The sequence below is a fragment of the Mytilus galloprovincialis genome, chromosome 7, assembly GCF_965363235.1.
Source record: "Mytilus galloprovincialis chromosome 7, xbMytGall1.hap1.1, whole genome shotgun sequence".
Taxonomy (NCBI): Eukaryota; Metazoa; Mollusca; class Bivalvia; order Mytilida; family Mytilidae; genus Mytilus; species Mytilus galloprovincialis.
The window spans coordinates 13781981-13798266 of NC_134844.1; the positions used below are offsets into that span (position 1 = coordinate 13781981).

At 29.7% G+C, this 16286-nt stretch overlaps 1 protein-coding gene across 5 annotated transcripts in view; it reads right to left on the reverse strand.

The window, feature by feature from the left end:
* LOC143082362 (uncharacterized) overlaps positions 1-16286 on the reverse strand; it is a 52821-nt gene that overhangs the window by 8814 nt on the left and 27721 nt on the right. For 3 of the 5 annotated variants that reach the window (XM_076258010.1, XM_076258011.1, XM_076258013.1), the window contains one exon: positions 912-2130. In XM_076258010.1, coding sequence (XP_076114125.1) covers positions 912-2082 — 1171 coding nt within the window. In that variant the 5' untranslated portion in view covers positions 2083-2130. Of the gene's footprint in view, positions 1-911; positions 2131-10222; positions 10309-14464; positions 14597-16286 lie in introns of those variants that run through there. The other 2 variants (XM_076258012.1, XM_076258014.1) reach the window with 2 other exon arrangements.

Below are 16286 nucleotides of genomic sequence, written 5' to 3' on the forward strand. Positions count from 1 at the left end.
TAAGGACAGATAAACTCTGGTCTACTGACCATACTCCAAATATATGGTTGACCAATTGCCACAATGAAAATGGAATCAAGGTCAGGTGAACACTGCCAGATGACATGGACAAGAATTTCTAACATGATATTTAAATTACATCTAATAGACTTATACAAAGGCTATATTTAATTGAACAGTAGCAAAGGTTATTTCCTTCTAGTAGATAACATTGATGAAATCTTTGTCCTGCTGGAGTAACTTCCCTTTGTTTAAGAAATCAGTCAGCAATATTTACTGTTCTAATTCATGCCATTTAAACTTAGTGCATGATATATGTTATATATGTATATAGATATTTCCTTATAAACCAAAAACTTTTTTTTTCTGTAGGTTTCAAAAACTTCCTTCTGTATATTCTTGTTTCATATATTATACCTGTCATCGGATATTGTTAAACTTATCTACCCAAAGGGGTAAATGATTTGATGATTGTATTTGGTCTCTTTCAAGTGATAACTGGAGAACTGAACTAATTTAAGCTCTAGTATATTATTTTGTTGAAGACATAATTTTAAAATTCTAAGTAAATTGTTTTGTTTTGCAGAAGTTTAACCTCTACATGTTTTCTGATGTTTATCTGGATGTCCTGTTTTGTTGAAACCAGCTTTTAACCTCTAGATGCCTTGTTTTTTTTTAAGACAAAATTTAATTGATTGTTTTAAATGTTGGTTGCTTAATGTCCAGTGGCAAATATTTCAAGAATGTTCAGGACGATACAGAATTTAAACTCATGATGTTGTTAAGATGAAAAGAGTTTTTTTAACCTCTAAAATTCTTGATTTGTTTGATTGTTGAGTCATTTACATGTAACCAGGTTTCCTTTAATTTCTGGCTATAATTTAAAAATTAAAATAAATAAAATGTCTTACCTGTATGTATACGAAGATGCACATATAAGTTACTCTGATGCTTAGTTGTATATGGACAATGTGTACATTTAAAGTACATGTCACCATTTGCATTTTCAGTCTTTCGTCTGACCGGCCCTTTCCCTTGATGTGTGTTGTCAATGTGATTTTCTAAATTCTTCTGGCGTCGAAACGTCCGTTCACAATACTGACATTTCAGGTAATCTTTTTCAGCAAGTTCTTGAGGCGATGAAAATTTATTTTTATCCATAAATGGTAGAAAATTTGGATTGAGATGAGGATCAAGAGGTCCTGGTGGGAATGGGAACATAGGAAGACCACTGAATGCACCATGTAGCCAATTACCATTTAATTTTGGAGGAGTCGTAAAATCAGCAGATTTGGCATTGTTAGCCATTTCAGCAATTTTGGCGGCTAACTCTTTTTCATGATGTTCAAAAATATTTCTATTTTCTTGATCTTCATTATTTGCAGGAGATCTATGGTTGCCATTAAGTTCAGAGAATTGTTCTGGTCTTTTGATTCCCTCTCTAAGTCCATTCATTATTTGCTCATCCTGATTAAATCGTTTCATTAAATTTTGGCACACGTCTCCATCGACCTCATCTTCCATTTTGTTTTCACAACCATTTTTCATGTCTATCATCAAACCATTTGGCATTCTATCTTCCTCATCCTCTTCACTTTCACCACTGTAATATCCATTCTCGTTCTCCACCTCTTTCATACGTCTCACAATATCCTCTAAAGTCTGTTTCCTCCGTGATTTATTTTTATCAGGAGTGCCGATCTGAGATTCCGTAGAACTACAGTCTTGTTCCATTGGATCGGAATCCATCCCTTCTTCAGGACTTAAATTTGGCGGGCTTGAATTTGAGTTTCTCTCATTATACATATCATCTTTTGGCACTTCAGAGAATTCTATATTTGGTGGGTTATCTGGACTTGGTGTCATGATATTTTCTGGAGGCATTAGTTTGTAGTTTTGTTCTGACACATCGTTAGATTCAGAATCCATCATTTTGAACTGCTGTGATGATGTTATAGTTGTTTCAGCCATAACACCCAAGTGTGACTGAAGATCTACAACCATTTTTGATGAAAATTCTTGTTCTGGTGGAGGGCTCGGTGCTAAATTCTTTGTTGCATATGATAGTGTCTCACATTCCATTATACAATGGCATGTCAGTTGTAGGTTGTTTCATCTAGGCACATTGACCTGAAAATAGAAAGAAAATTATTGTTACTAAAGGTGTAACTCATTCTAAATAGAAGCATTCAACAAATATACTGGATAACAAAAATCTGCAACAAATAATTCTCATCACCTCTCAGTCAATGATTTATTAATAATGTGCATCATCACATAGTAATATCTTTTTGTATATCTATAAGGAATTTTCTTGTTGAAATAGTATGAGAAAGCCTATTACTTTTACATGTGATTAAAGTGATAACAAGTCTCTTTGTACCAGTACTGTGACATTTCATTTCATCAACTTTAAAGTTCTCATTCAATGATGATTTGATAATTCTGCTTACATGTACAATATTCCAAATCACTAATTGTTACAAAAGAAGCCAAACACATCTCAAAATAGTCTTTAACATTTCATGCAAAGGACTCATAAACAAATAAATCAATCTACCTTATATTCAAGTGCAACAAAATCATCAGCTATCTAATTTCCTAAGAGGCACACGATATATATATATAATACATATAAGGAAACATTACTTTTGTCACTGTCAGAATATACCAAAAGTTTCAATTTCATATTTACACACTGAAATCTAATAGCAGTCAAGAACTAATATCAATGTCCTATTTCCATACCATATATACAGAATAAGTTAATTTCCTGTATGTACACTCTTTAACAACAAAACTATTTAACTTTGAATATATGGTATATTCTTCTTGAATAAGTGTTGTTAAAAGACACAATGCACCAATCAATTTTTTTAAGCGGCACCAATCAATCACTCAAGCTGCTTGAATAACAATTTTCTAAAATGTCTCTTTATATTTTGATATCCAGTTTTGTGTGAAATTAATGTTACAATCAATACTATTATTGTTTATTGGACATATTTTAGTAAATTATTGGAAGGTAGAGATGATATCATCTAATGAATGAGCAATGCCTGGCTGCCAGACTGCCACCTCATTCCATAGCCTGGCTGCCAGACTGCCACCTCATTCCATAGACAAAACTAATTATGATTCATCCATAGGTAAATTTAAATCTATCACTGTTGGAATTATTTTTACCATTTATGGAATGATTAGAAAAAACTTAGTCAGATGTTAAGCATGTTATGGAGCTCTTCCTTTCATAAGATGTTTGAAAATAGCCTATAAATCTAGTATTAAACTTATATAATACAGTATCTAATTCTCTATACAAAGTAGATTTTAAACTGCAATGTTGTTAAAGTATGCTGTATCCTTATGAAAGTATTTTTTGATAAATTGATTTCACTTTCAGAAACATTTTCCTTTTTAATATAATTGACACTTATAATTTTGGAACAAAAGGTTAAGTCCTCATTCTTGAACTTTCAAACTGAAGATATAAAATAAAACAAGCAAGATTAATTTCTTTTTCTTCCTTCTGTACCGATAATTATAATGAATTTTAAAATTTCACTTTCAAATTCTTCTCATTAATCAATACAAGGATTTGTTTTAAATAATCATAACTCAAGCAACTAAAAGTATGTCATAAGATTTCCCAGTTTAAAAAAAAACAGCCTCCTTCGCACTTTTCATTACCATATTACTCTAACAATTAAATCAGTGACAAAAATCACAATTTATATCGAAAATCCTTGATAAGATTTAAATCATCAATTTGACATTTTCTCCTTTATAACATTGAATTTCATTATCCAATAAAAAATATCACTTTAGAATTGACAGCTATGGGTTATAATTAATAAGACTTGGTTCAAATAACATCAAACAGCTTTTCTCAATGTCTTTCCAATCATTTGCAATACATCCTTTATATGCATGTAGTTGTCAAAGACATCAATATCTTTGGAAAACTTGTTAAAGAGCACACGAAAGCACACCATGTCTTTACAAAGTTTTATTAAATGTTCCATGAACAATAAAATCACTATATGTTTTTGTTTTATAACACATTTAAACTCAGTAAAAACGAACTTAATTACTATGCACCAATTTAAAGTTTACTGCTTCCAGCCTCCTACCTACATTGGGAAAAATCCTTTTACAAGAAAATTACAAGAAATCATTAAACCTGTTAACAAAACTTACAACGCTTAAAAAAAAAGAAGTCCTGCAGCTAAAATTTTTACACACAAAGAAAACATCGCTCATCTTTATCTGAACTTAATAAGAGAAATGTCATCTTTTCATTCTAGTTTTGTTGCTGTTCTAGGGAAACTTAATTCAATATAGAAGCATATATGTCAATAGATATTACAGGCTATTGATTATTCAATATGATTCTATAAATCTAACCTGAGAACGGAGCGGTGATAAAATAGAAATATAACCAAATCTGAAGATAATTACATCTCATTTGCATAAAACAAATTAAACCCTACGTACATGAAGTATATATCATCTCAGAAATCAATTACATCTAAAATTTCAATATCGTTTTAAAATGGTTTCCAATGAGGGAAAATGGTGTTATTTCTAATTAAGTATCAATCAGTTGTTCTATGATTGTAAGAAGATCCGATAGGTGTCAAAGCTTTAAACTTAAATGCCAATGAATTGCTTTTCCAATTACAAAAGCAATACTTCTATATTTGTGTGGTATAATTGCTTGAAAGAAAGTTTTAATTTGTTTTGATATGAATATGTTTTGAGTAGGATGATATATATCTACAAATACTACAATAACAAATTAAGTCAAATAGCAGTTATCTTTCTTTGACCATTTGAAAACTAAAAATGAAATCTGTAATAAAGTCAAATTCTTTCAAGAAATACTTTTTTGTTAAAAACATATAATATGCCATGGTTGTATTGGTGTAAACATTGGTTTGAGTAAGTTATCAATTGAAATTCAAATTATAAGCATAGTTAAACAGGTATTTTCCATGTGACAGTGTTTTTTTAGATATGTATTAGTTGGTGTATAACATCACTTTCTGCGATCTTGCTTATATCATGGCAACCAGTTATTTTTACTGGTGGAGAAAACTCAATTAGCAAAAGTGAAAATTTGGCAATCGAAACCATAACTGTCGATAAACTACTCAGACCTATAAGGCTTAAAGGCAGGTTAGGCCTCTAGTTTTGAGATGCCAGAAAACAGTAAAACCAGGAAAAGGATGTCTTTTTTTTTCTCCTCGGTATGAAAATGAAAGATGAACTGTTTTAAAAATAATTTGAAAATTGCCTGTTTTAATGCATTGACTAGGGAAAATACAGAGGAATTACAAAATAAAACTCTGAAATGTGAGAAATAAATATCTTTCAATTGGAAATCAAGTTTTAATCACTTAATTTTCACAACAAATGTGAATCAATTTCAGAAATTTAAATTGTTAAAACTAATATCGTCTTTTTAGTTTTAATAAAGATCTAATTACCTTTTATTGTTAATAAATATACAGTTTTAAAAAACTTAGATATATCTTTATCATTATTATCAAAATGACTGATATTATCTTACCTTAAAGTTTCTTGTTAATCAGTAACCACTAATGAGTTTCAAACTATGATACAATACAGAAATAATAAGTCCTGATACAATTTTACCCTTAAAGATCTACCAATCACAATAATAACTCCTTCTGTGTCATTCAATTTTCTACCTATCATAATCCATTATGTGTCTATATAAAACAATATATTTCTCGTTAATTTCAGCTTCACAGAATTCAATTTTCATCTGGATATTAAAAATCAATTATTTTAATATATTTTCGCACCAATAAATATCCTGTTTTAACTAGAGGAGAATGCAAATAAAGCAACTGAGATAAATTATACATTTATAAGACATTATCTTACCACTGGCAAATATGATAGATATTTCACGCCAAAAATTAAGCTTGAACTGAATAAACAAGATGTAACGATCATTAATTTTTATTATCGTAATCACCATGGATATTTTATTTAGCATACTATATCTAAACATTGGATATGTAAAATTTTGATAGGTTTTATTGCATAAAATACATTTAATTTTCCACGAATGAGAACCTATAATTCACTAGGGTATATTTTATATACAAATTTAATCAGCAATCTATACAATTCCATATAAACTGTTGAAAATGATGTTGTATAGATTTTGATTATAACTTTTTTGTCGTATTTAGAAGCAATTTTATTAATTAAATTGTGACAATACAGCTATAGAAATAGTGATTATATTACTAGCAATACCTGCTGAATTTTTTATATGCAGTAGACCTCAATGTACTTTAGCAATGTATTTAAGCATAAAACTTGGAAAGTTATGACAAGGTTGGGAACCTAGGACTTCTGCAAAAAACATAAAACTTATGAATAAACAATAAATCATAGCATTTGTTTTGAATTTGACAAAATGAATTTATTTCATAGAAAGAGTATGTAATTATAAAGATCGCATTTTTTTTCATTTTTTTTATATAAATAAGGCCATTAGTTTTCTCGTTTGAATTGTTTTACATTGTCTTATCAGGGCCTTTTATAGATGACTATGCAGTATGGGCTTTGCTCATTGTTGAAGGCCATACAGTGACCTATAGTTGTTAATGTCTGTGTCATTTTGGTCTCTTGTGGACAGTTGTCTCATTGGCAATCATACCATATCTTCTTTTTTATATACAAGTAATTTAAGGTTGTAAAATGTTTCTATCATTCAGTTAATTTTATCAATGTCATAAGTTCACACTGAAAGGAATCAATGTTTATTAAAATACCCATATTACAAAAAAATCACAATAAACTAAAACTTAATTAGGTTTTAAGAAAATACTGTTTAATGTTGCATCAACAAGTAAAAGATCAATACATATGAATACTTAAGAACCATAAATCTTTTCTTTGTCCTACATCTATATATACAACATAAAACCATTCCAAAGTTTATCCAATCTCAAAACCTATAAATACTTTGTCCTAGCACCATATAAAATGTTAGAGATTATTTTCAAAGACTTGTCCAATTATTCATCTTCTATAAAAACATCAATTAAGATATCCATTTTTCAATCTATGTGAAATATAAAACCTACATCAAAATATAGATAGCCCAATCGATACAAAAAATGGCTTAAAATCAATTATTTCTTACTTTTAGCTAAATAATTATGAGTAAAGTACGCAAACATTGCAGCCTATCAAATTTCTATTTGTTTCCGCAGTATCTTGGAAACAAAAGCCCGTACTATGTACATATATATTAGGTATAAAGATGGATGGGGAATCACACAAAGGATATGCCATATGTTATAAAACTAAGGCAGATGTCAACCTTTTAATGGTTTACCAATGAACATAGATAAACTTCTAAGACTAGTGAGGTAAGACGTTACCATCCCACCTGCATTAACGGGATAGATTTATTGGTCCTGTAGACAAACAAAGACATCTGCCTTCTTCTCTCTAAAATAACGTTTATATGTCAATATCTACCTCAATATACACCTTTACAGACTAAATACAGGTAAACCAACAGGTAGATTTATTTGTTTTCCTGATAAACACTTTATTATGCCATCATCAAACTCGTCACTCCGGCAGCGGGAAGATGGTTCGTGACCTGGTCCCTGGGACGCTACTTAAACATTTCTGTAATACCTATTGTAACCTTTACCAAATGAAACATATACCTTTATAAAAAGATTTACGAGGTTTTAATAATGGCTTTATTAAACCATTAATGACTAGTATTGAAGTGTGCCTCCTCTTCTGGACGGCTACTTAGTCAGTAGTATTTGGACAACACTTTAATTTTAAATGTAGTTAAGATATACATTAAAGAGATACATCTGTGGTTTCAAAGGGTCTCAATAATAAGAAAGCCATCATTGAAATAAGTCAAATGGTCCATTTTTCTGGCCTACTATTTAATAGGTATTGCTTTGATATAAAAGTATTTGAAATCTGTCTGCGGTTCTGATAATGGCTTTTAATATCATACCTTCATTGATTTCCACTGACTTTTGTCCCGGTTTCGGATCTAACATTATGTAAATACGGCTTTTATATCTATATATTTGAATCTATTCTGTGGTTTGGATTGGAGATATGATATTAAGTCTGCCATTAATTGCTACTGATATGAATCGTAACTATTCTCTGGGACGCTACTTAACTGATATTTCATCAATATCTACCTGACTCAATAGGTAATATATACTTTAACAGGTAGTTGTCTAGGATAATGACTTTATTAAGCCATCATCATTGATGTGGCTGCCCCAGGGATAAAGTTGTCTGTGATTATAAAGAATTACTATTAAGGTATTGATAACTGAAAGCAAATGCCACATGAAGGGATACCAATCTTTAAATAGTAAAATGATTTTTATCAAATAACAGAAAAAAATTGAGAATCAATCTGACTAAAGAATCACCAAGGGATTTGCTCAATTGAATTTCTAAAATTATCTATTAAATCAAAAATAGTGGCTTACAATTGAGTGGTAAATTAATGACTTTAACACGTTATATGGTAGTTTTTCATTTCAAATACCAAATTTGTACTTTTAGCAAAATGGCAAAAGTGAACCGCATTCAGCAGGACTAATTAAATTTCTCCAAATAATAGTAACACATTTTTTCATTCACAAAAAGCAAAGCAAAACAAAACAAAAGTAGAACTAGAACCACAAATAAGACCAATTATCACAATTATTCTACTTTGGTCTACAAATATTCTTCATTGCATTACAACTAAAATTAGACTATAGACAGTACCAGTAAAATCCCCATTACAAAATATGTATGTATAAATAAAATAAAGATAATGGTAAAGTATGATATATGTCTGACAGCAACTCTGCAATATACAACATAGCAGAGGTCAACCCGAAGTCATCAACATTTATAGACTAACTATTGTTGTTTCTTTTTGCTATAATAATGTCTTATTTTGTACTATGCTCCTTGTGAGCCCATTTTATGGAAATGTACATCTTCTATAGACAATAAATGTATAATATGTCAGTTGCTGCATTTAATTTAAAATGCTCATTTGGTGTTACCATAGGCCTTGTAATGTTGATGAATAAAGTAAGTTTATGACAATTCTGGGTTGTCCATGGGTTAAAATTCTATATTATAATTCCCAAAAACAAGCCATTACTTGAACTATATTAAACAGTAATATTCTATCAACTTATATAAGCCACCTTGTATATTATATACCCTTATAACAATTTCTGTATTCCAGTGAATTAATGAAATATTTCTTGTCGAATAGCAAAAGTGAAACCCTTTGAAACCGAATAAGTGGCAACCGAATAAGTGGCGACCTGATCACGAAACAAACAGTTCCTGTACACTTGAATACAGAACTTTGGATAACCACAAATTCAACTATTCACATTCAAAAAAATATTTTCCTGAATCTAAGAGAATTTATTAGTACCAACCAAAATAAATGAATATCCTTTATTTATTATTCTTGAAATATTGTATTATTTAAGTAAATAAATGGTCTACATCAGTTAGACAGTAATCCAACAATACAAAATACAGAAACAATCTTATATAATAGTCCCCGAAATATCTGATTGCACAAGTTCATCAAAAACTGTACTAGAAATCATAAGCTTCATTTAGAGCTTTTAGATTATAAAAATTTCTGCTTTGTCTGTTAAGAAGGAATCCAGTGAACAACCATTAACATTTGTAACTGTGCGTTGGGACAGTGTCTTATAGTTGCATTGACATCAACAACATTTGGTCTCTGGTGGATTAGTGGTCTCATTTGAGATACGTTGTATCAGTCATCTCTTTTTTTTTAAATTGACTTATTGTTTACAAGAAGTTTTAATATTAAAAGTTTATAAAAAGATTTGAACTTTTAGATTTAAAAAAAAGTTACTTATCTCTTAATCAGGGTAAAAATAGCAATGCCATTAACATTTATAAATGTGGTCCGATTCACAAGACCTTTTAACATTAAAGTTAATACCTATAATTATCTTCTTGTTCAATATTTACTTATTTGATAAGATAATCAATTTTTCTACAAATAACTCTTTTTTTAGAGATTTGTTAAAATGTTAAATCAATGTAACCACAGATAAATATCTAAACACAATCGGTAAGAATATCTTTTGTCTATATTGATTAAGTATATAAATGGACTTACATGGAAAAAGATGCAGATATAATTCAGCTGTTAACTTCCCAAGACAACCCAGGACATAGAACTGATTCGATAAAACTTTATTGTCAACTATAAACGTTAATATTACTCATAAATTACTAGATATGAAAATGTGTATATATCAATTCTATTCTATTGTTGACTATTGACAAGAGACGCGTGACCAAGATAAAGATACACTTTGCTACCATAGTGACGAGTGCTTTTCTTACATCAGTTCTCTCGTCTTTCCGTTCATTTACATACTATTAATCGTTTTTGAACGGGGCAGGTGCCTGGGTACTTAACATTTAATTAATTGACAGTTGACTGAAGTTATACCATGATATCTATTGCTTACAAAACTCGGGAGACAATAACCCATAATCCTTAAAATCATCCCTACGTACTGGGCTCCATATTAAGAAGTGTCTATGTAAAATTGGTTTTTGTCTAGTTGTGATTTGTTAGAATTGTTGTGATCAATTTCGTCCTTACAATAGAAATTGAAGAGCTTTACTAGAATTGATTTATATTTGAGAACACCTGCCGATCTTGTTGGCTGATTATCATCGTTTGAAATCATGTTAATGCCATGTGACTCATTTCTTTGACTATGAAATAATCTTATTACATTGTATTCTTTTTTACAACATATATTTATATACATTGATCAATATTTTCAATTTTTATCAGCAAATGGCAGGCACCGCCATGCAATTACGATTACTCTATTCACTGTTGAACAAAGACCAGTAGAATATTTAATTTCTTCCTGAAGTAGTATAGGACAATAACTACGTATATTATTTTCGTAGTAAAATTACGGTACAAAAGAGATGGAGCTGCGGAGCTTGATTTTAATAATAAAAGTTGACACATCCATTTATGTAGCCATCATGGTTACTATGACAATAAACATTGGCACTAAAACACATCTTTCAGTAAACCAATAAATATTTCACAAATTTAATTTGATAGTTTAGTTCATTTCAATGCATATTAAGCATGGTACAACTTTTCACGTCTTTTATAAATTGGAAAATGAGTTTCTGACATAAGAGAAGTAATCACTTAACAGATTATTGGCCGCGGAACAAGGGGGTTTCCAGATTCTACACCAACATCACTAAAATTGTTTACAAAAACAATAAAAGACAAGAAAAAGACGATGGGTATTGTGAATGAAAAGAAACTGATTAAAACCAGGAGCAGATGTGTGAATTTAAGCGTAATAAATTGTTATTGATCAGTTTATTCTTGTATTGTAACTTGATTACGCCTATCTATTGTTATATTCTTAATGAAAATAATGATGATAAATATGCCTTTGTGTTTCAAAAGTGGAAGTAAAATACATCATGTTAACTTTTTAATATCAGAAACAATAAAATACAGGGACATACATATTTACATAGTTATCATACAATCAATTATCTAGAATAAGGCGTATATGACGCAAATATTCCATTAGAACAGATTAAACTCTATTATTTTAAACAAAAATCAATTACTTATTTATACTTTTGAAAATATGTATTTGATCAAATAATTAGGCTCTGCGATAACGGAGCTGTGGTAGATAGGCGTTAACCAGATTGCTATCGGCATCAATTTGACAAATTACAGTTCCATTTTAGTAAGAAAATAAAGAAAATAGAAGTTGTAGTTTCTAATAGGTTTTAAATATCACATAAAAGATAAATGACTTTATTTGGCTTTTCGACAGTCTTTCAGTGTTACAAAGCCATAATAAAATGAAAAATCCTTAGTTGGACCAGTACCATTTCAGTTTATCTAAAATCTACAAGCTGATCAAACCTTTATAATTAATTAAGTGGGTACCATGTGTATATAAATGAAAGAAGATGTGGGGTATAATGTCAATGAAACAGCAACCCAATGACAAAAATAAATAATGACATTTGGAGGATAAGTTACAAAATTCAACTAAAGTCTATAAAATATATATTAAGTTCCAAGTCTATAAAAGTTGTGAATCAATTAAATAGAAACAATCAAAGAGCAGTTAGCAAAACCCAATTCGTCAAAAACAGTTGTCCAGAACATACATGGGATATTTGCCACTGGACATTAAGCAACAATCAATCTAATAACAGTGCATTTTGTTGCAATCTGCAAGAATTAAGTTGGACATATGACGATGAGTGAAGTCATATTCATCCATTTTTTACAGTTTGTTCTTATGTAGTACAGTAATGTTCCACCACTGTCCAATGTTAGGGGGAGATTAATTGGCACCAATAAACTAGTTTAACCCTGCCACATTTTGCGTGTGTGCATTTAAGATAGGAGCCTGTAATTCAGTGGGTGTCATTTGTTGCTGTGTAACATATTTGTTTTTTATCATTGTTTTATATATAAAGCAGGTCATTAGTTTTAAAGGAGTAGGGGTAAGGGCCGATTTTGGCCTCAAATTTCAGGTTCATCTAACGAAATATTTTGGACACTTTTTAAACACTTAAGTGTCTATTTCAATTGATTCAATTAGTTTATGTGAAAGATTTTAACTGATTTAGTCATTAAAAACGCTCCGATTCAAGCTTAAATATGAAAAATCTATCAAATATGCAAAAAATCGTCACCTCTGATGGTTTTTGTCAAAAATGAAAGTAGCCGCATCTGTGTTCATCCACAACCTTTATATATGTTATGTATTATCATCAAATACAACTTACATTTCAATATTATGAATGAACACGAATGCGGCCACTTTCACTGAAGACGGAAACCGTCTAAAATTTAACTAAAATGCTAAAATTATGAAGATTTCAGTAATTTAGCATGACTTAATGATGTTAGTACCCGATATATGTGCATTGTATTGTCAAAAACAGCCCAAATTTGTGTAGCAGAACCATTCTACTTTCCAATAAATAGCTAAAAGATTACATTTTCAGAATTTTGTAAAACTGCTTTATTTTGGGGCCAAAAAGGGGTCTTACTGAACCTACTCCTTTTTCATTTCATAGCCCTTTATAGATGACAATTTGGTATGGGTATTGATCATTGTTGAAGATCATGCAGTCACCTATACTTGTATGTCACTTTTAACATGAGACTTGAGGAACTTATCATATTTCTTGATTCAATTTAAGTGCCAGCATTTATTAAACTAAATTTCAGTAAATGATTTTATTCCATCTATAGATTTAATCATTATTTTTTTTTTGTTTAACTGAGCCCTGAGAAGTCAAAAATTTTACAATAAAGGTAGCATTGAAACAAACTTGCTTTTTACGTTTAATTATTCATTGACAAAGTGACTGACATTGAAATTTAACAAAAATGGTAATATCTCATGTGTTTAAATGACAATACTTATGTAAGGTGAACACGCGTGTATTTAAACAGTTCATTTCAAGAAAATAGAAACGTAGCACTACAAAATCAAATTGTTTTAAACTGCAAATTGTAACAAAAAACTCGTTAATTTGAATATTAAAAATTTCATTCATTCTTTATGATTTTTTGGAACAGGATATAATCCAAAAAATTATTTCCCTGTTTGTGTGCAAATAATGGTTTGACAATCTACAAGTACAGCTTTTTCTTTATGTATTTCCAAATTATAAATATTTCAATAGTCCAGAAAAAACAGCATTAAACTTGAATGGACAGTTACAGCGAATAACTATTAATGTATGAAAAAATTAAATGTAATCTAAACTTAAACAATTGCTTATATGTCACAGAAACACTCATGTTGGCCTTCAAGTTCAAGACTATATTATTTTTTGGTTTATGTATATCAAAATAAAATTTAAACAATCGTTAACTATATGTGTTGATACAATTGCAGTTTGTTATTATTATAAATACAGTATGCTAGAAATTGCTTAAAACGGTAATGTTTACTTTTTACTCTTATGAAGTAAATTTTTTAAAGTAAAATTGAGCCTTAATTTTCACTAATCACATGACATATATATATATATATAATTGTAATAGTTTAAAAAAGTTGTCTTTAAGGTTACACAACAAAAACTTCAAAACATACAGATAGCTGTTTTTACTTCATTCAAAAATGTAAAAGTAATTTAAAAATGTCTCACAAAAAAAAGATTGTTACAACAGATTCTATTATCATTATATAACGTATTGTAATAATTTACATAAAAATAAAACAGTATGGATGTCAGATAATTTCCTATCATGCAATACTTAAAATACATTTCCACATCATCGGCATATTTAAACATTTATAAAATAAAGACCACTTACCTCATTGAGTATATCTCTATGTATGTAAAACTTGATGTTTAAATCTTACAAAGCATGCTCGTTTTTCATGTATGACTAAATCTGTTAAAGTTAAAATTTTATTTACACATAAATAACTGTTAAAAACTTCTCTATTATAGCTAAATTTGTACACATTTCATTCATTCAATAAACCCGCTTTACTCAAGTGTAACCACCTAACAATAGCGGAGATTACAACAATTGCTTGAACGTTTTTGATTTTCCAACTCCCGTAATCCGTCTATTGATATTGAAATAAATATACATGATTTAACATCTGTCGGTGTCATTTTTGACTTTTAATCTCTTTTGGACCTATTGCGACATGACCTTTTGCCACAGCGATGACCGTAACCTCTGCTTGACCACAGGTAGAGAATAAGACGCAAAACTTCCCCCCATGTTACATAATTGTAGCTTCATAATAGATTGATAGATGCTGATGACTTTACTACTGTCTGGGGCTAGGTCAGATCTTATTACCTCCCCTGGTGTACTCACACAACAATAACGTGACACTGGTCATCCAACCTCCGTCCATTGTCATCATTATTGAACCAAACTTTGAATGTACTAAGTTAGCATTTAACCTTTTTTAGACCTTATCAAATAATGCTGTGAATGAAATTTCGATTAATTTAAATTGATGCGAAACTCAGTGATGGGTTATTTACCTAGCCAAAATATGCTATCTAAAATGAAGAAGTCACAAAACCCATGTCAATCACTAATTGTAGACTCTTTCTTAACAAATACGCCTATAAGAAAATACACAGTTGGAGGTGAATACAGAAAATAAACAAATCAAAGAGATAAAATATACCTTTTGATGTTAGACTCCAGGGTAAAAAGAAAATTAAATTTTGACCACAATTATAGGTATACCTCAAATCCAACAGTGACTAATTGTTAGAACCTCATATTAAAAGTCAAAAGTTTACCAACAATCTCAATGATTCATTATAAAAAGAAACTTTTAAAGGTTTCAGCAAGTTCAACATTTCATCATATCAAAAAATTACATCTTAATCAAATTTACAAAATATTTCAAAGTCTTTAGAATAGTACGAGGCATTTTAAGAATGAAATATTTCATTTTTAACATTTAACTGCAGGGTTGTAATTATTGACTATAGCACAATTCAAAATGAAAGTTCAATCAGAATGATCCGTTTTAATGTGCAACACAAGGAATCTGCTAAGATGCATACAAATTTCTGGTAACTACATTTCTCTGTAATTTAATTGATTACAATAATTTATCCAAAATAGTTTGTAAAATTTCTGTAGTATGCTTGCACTATTGTAGTGTTGAATGTATGATTTTTCCCTATCATAGTTTTGGACAAAGTGACACAATTAATTTCCAAATGAGAATAAATCTAATAATGTAGATTTGACAAAACTTCTGTTGATGTTATTTTTTGTTTAGCAGTCCCTGTGCCATTCAAGGTGTTGTTACATGTTAACAACGCTTGAAGTGTTTCTATATTTGTTGGTTACAAAACTGGCTGTCCTCCTTTTAAAATTTTTCAATGCAACTTTATCTTGATGTAAGTATAATGAATGGATTCCAAAGACTGAGTAAGCATACTCTATAAGTGATGGTCATAAAAATGTGTTTTACAGCATTACAAAGCTTAGAAAGCCCAACAGCTAAATCTATCTTATTTCACATGTATGTTAACAATAGATAGTCTTTTATGTTTAATAAGAAGTAAATGAATTCTTAAACCAATTCCTTGTACTTTTTTCCTTAATTTGTAAATCTTGATTCAATTATAAGACATAAAAGATCTGA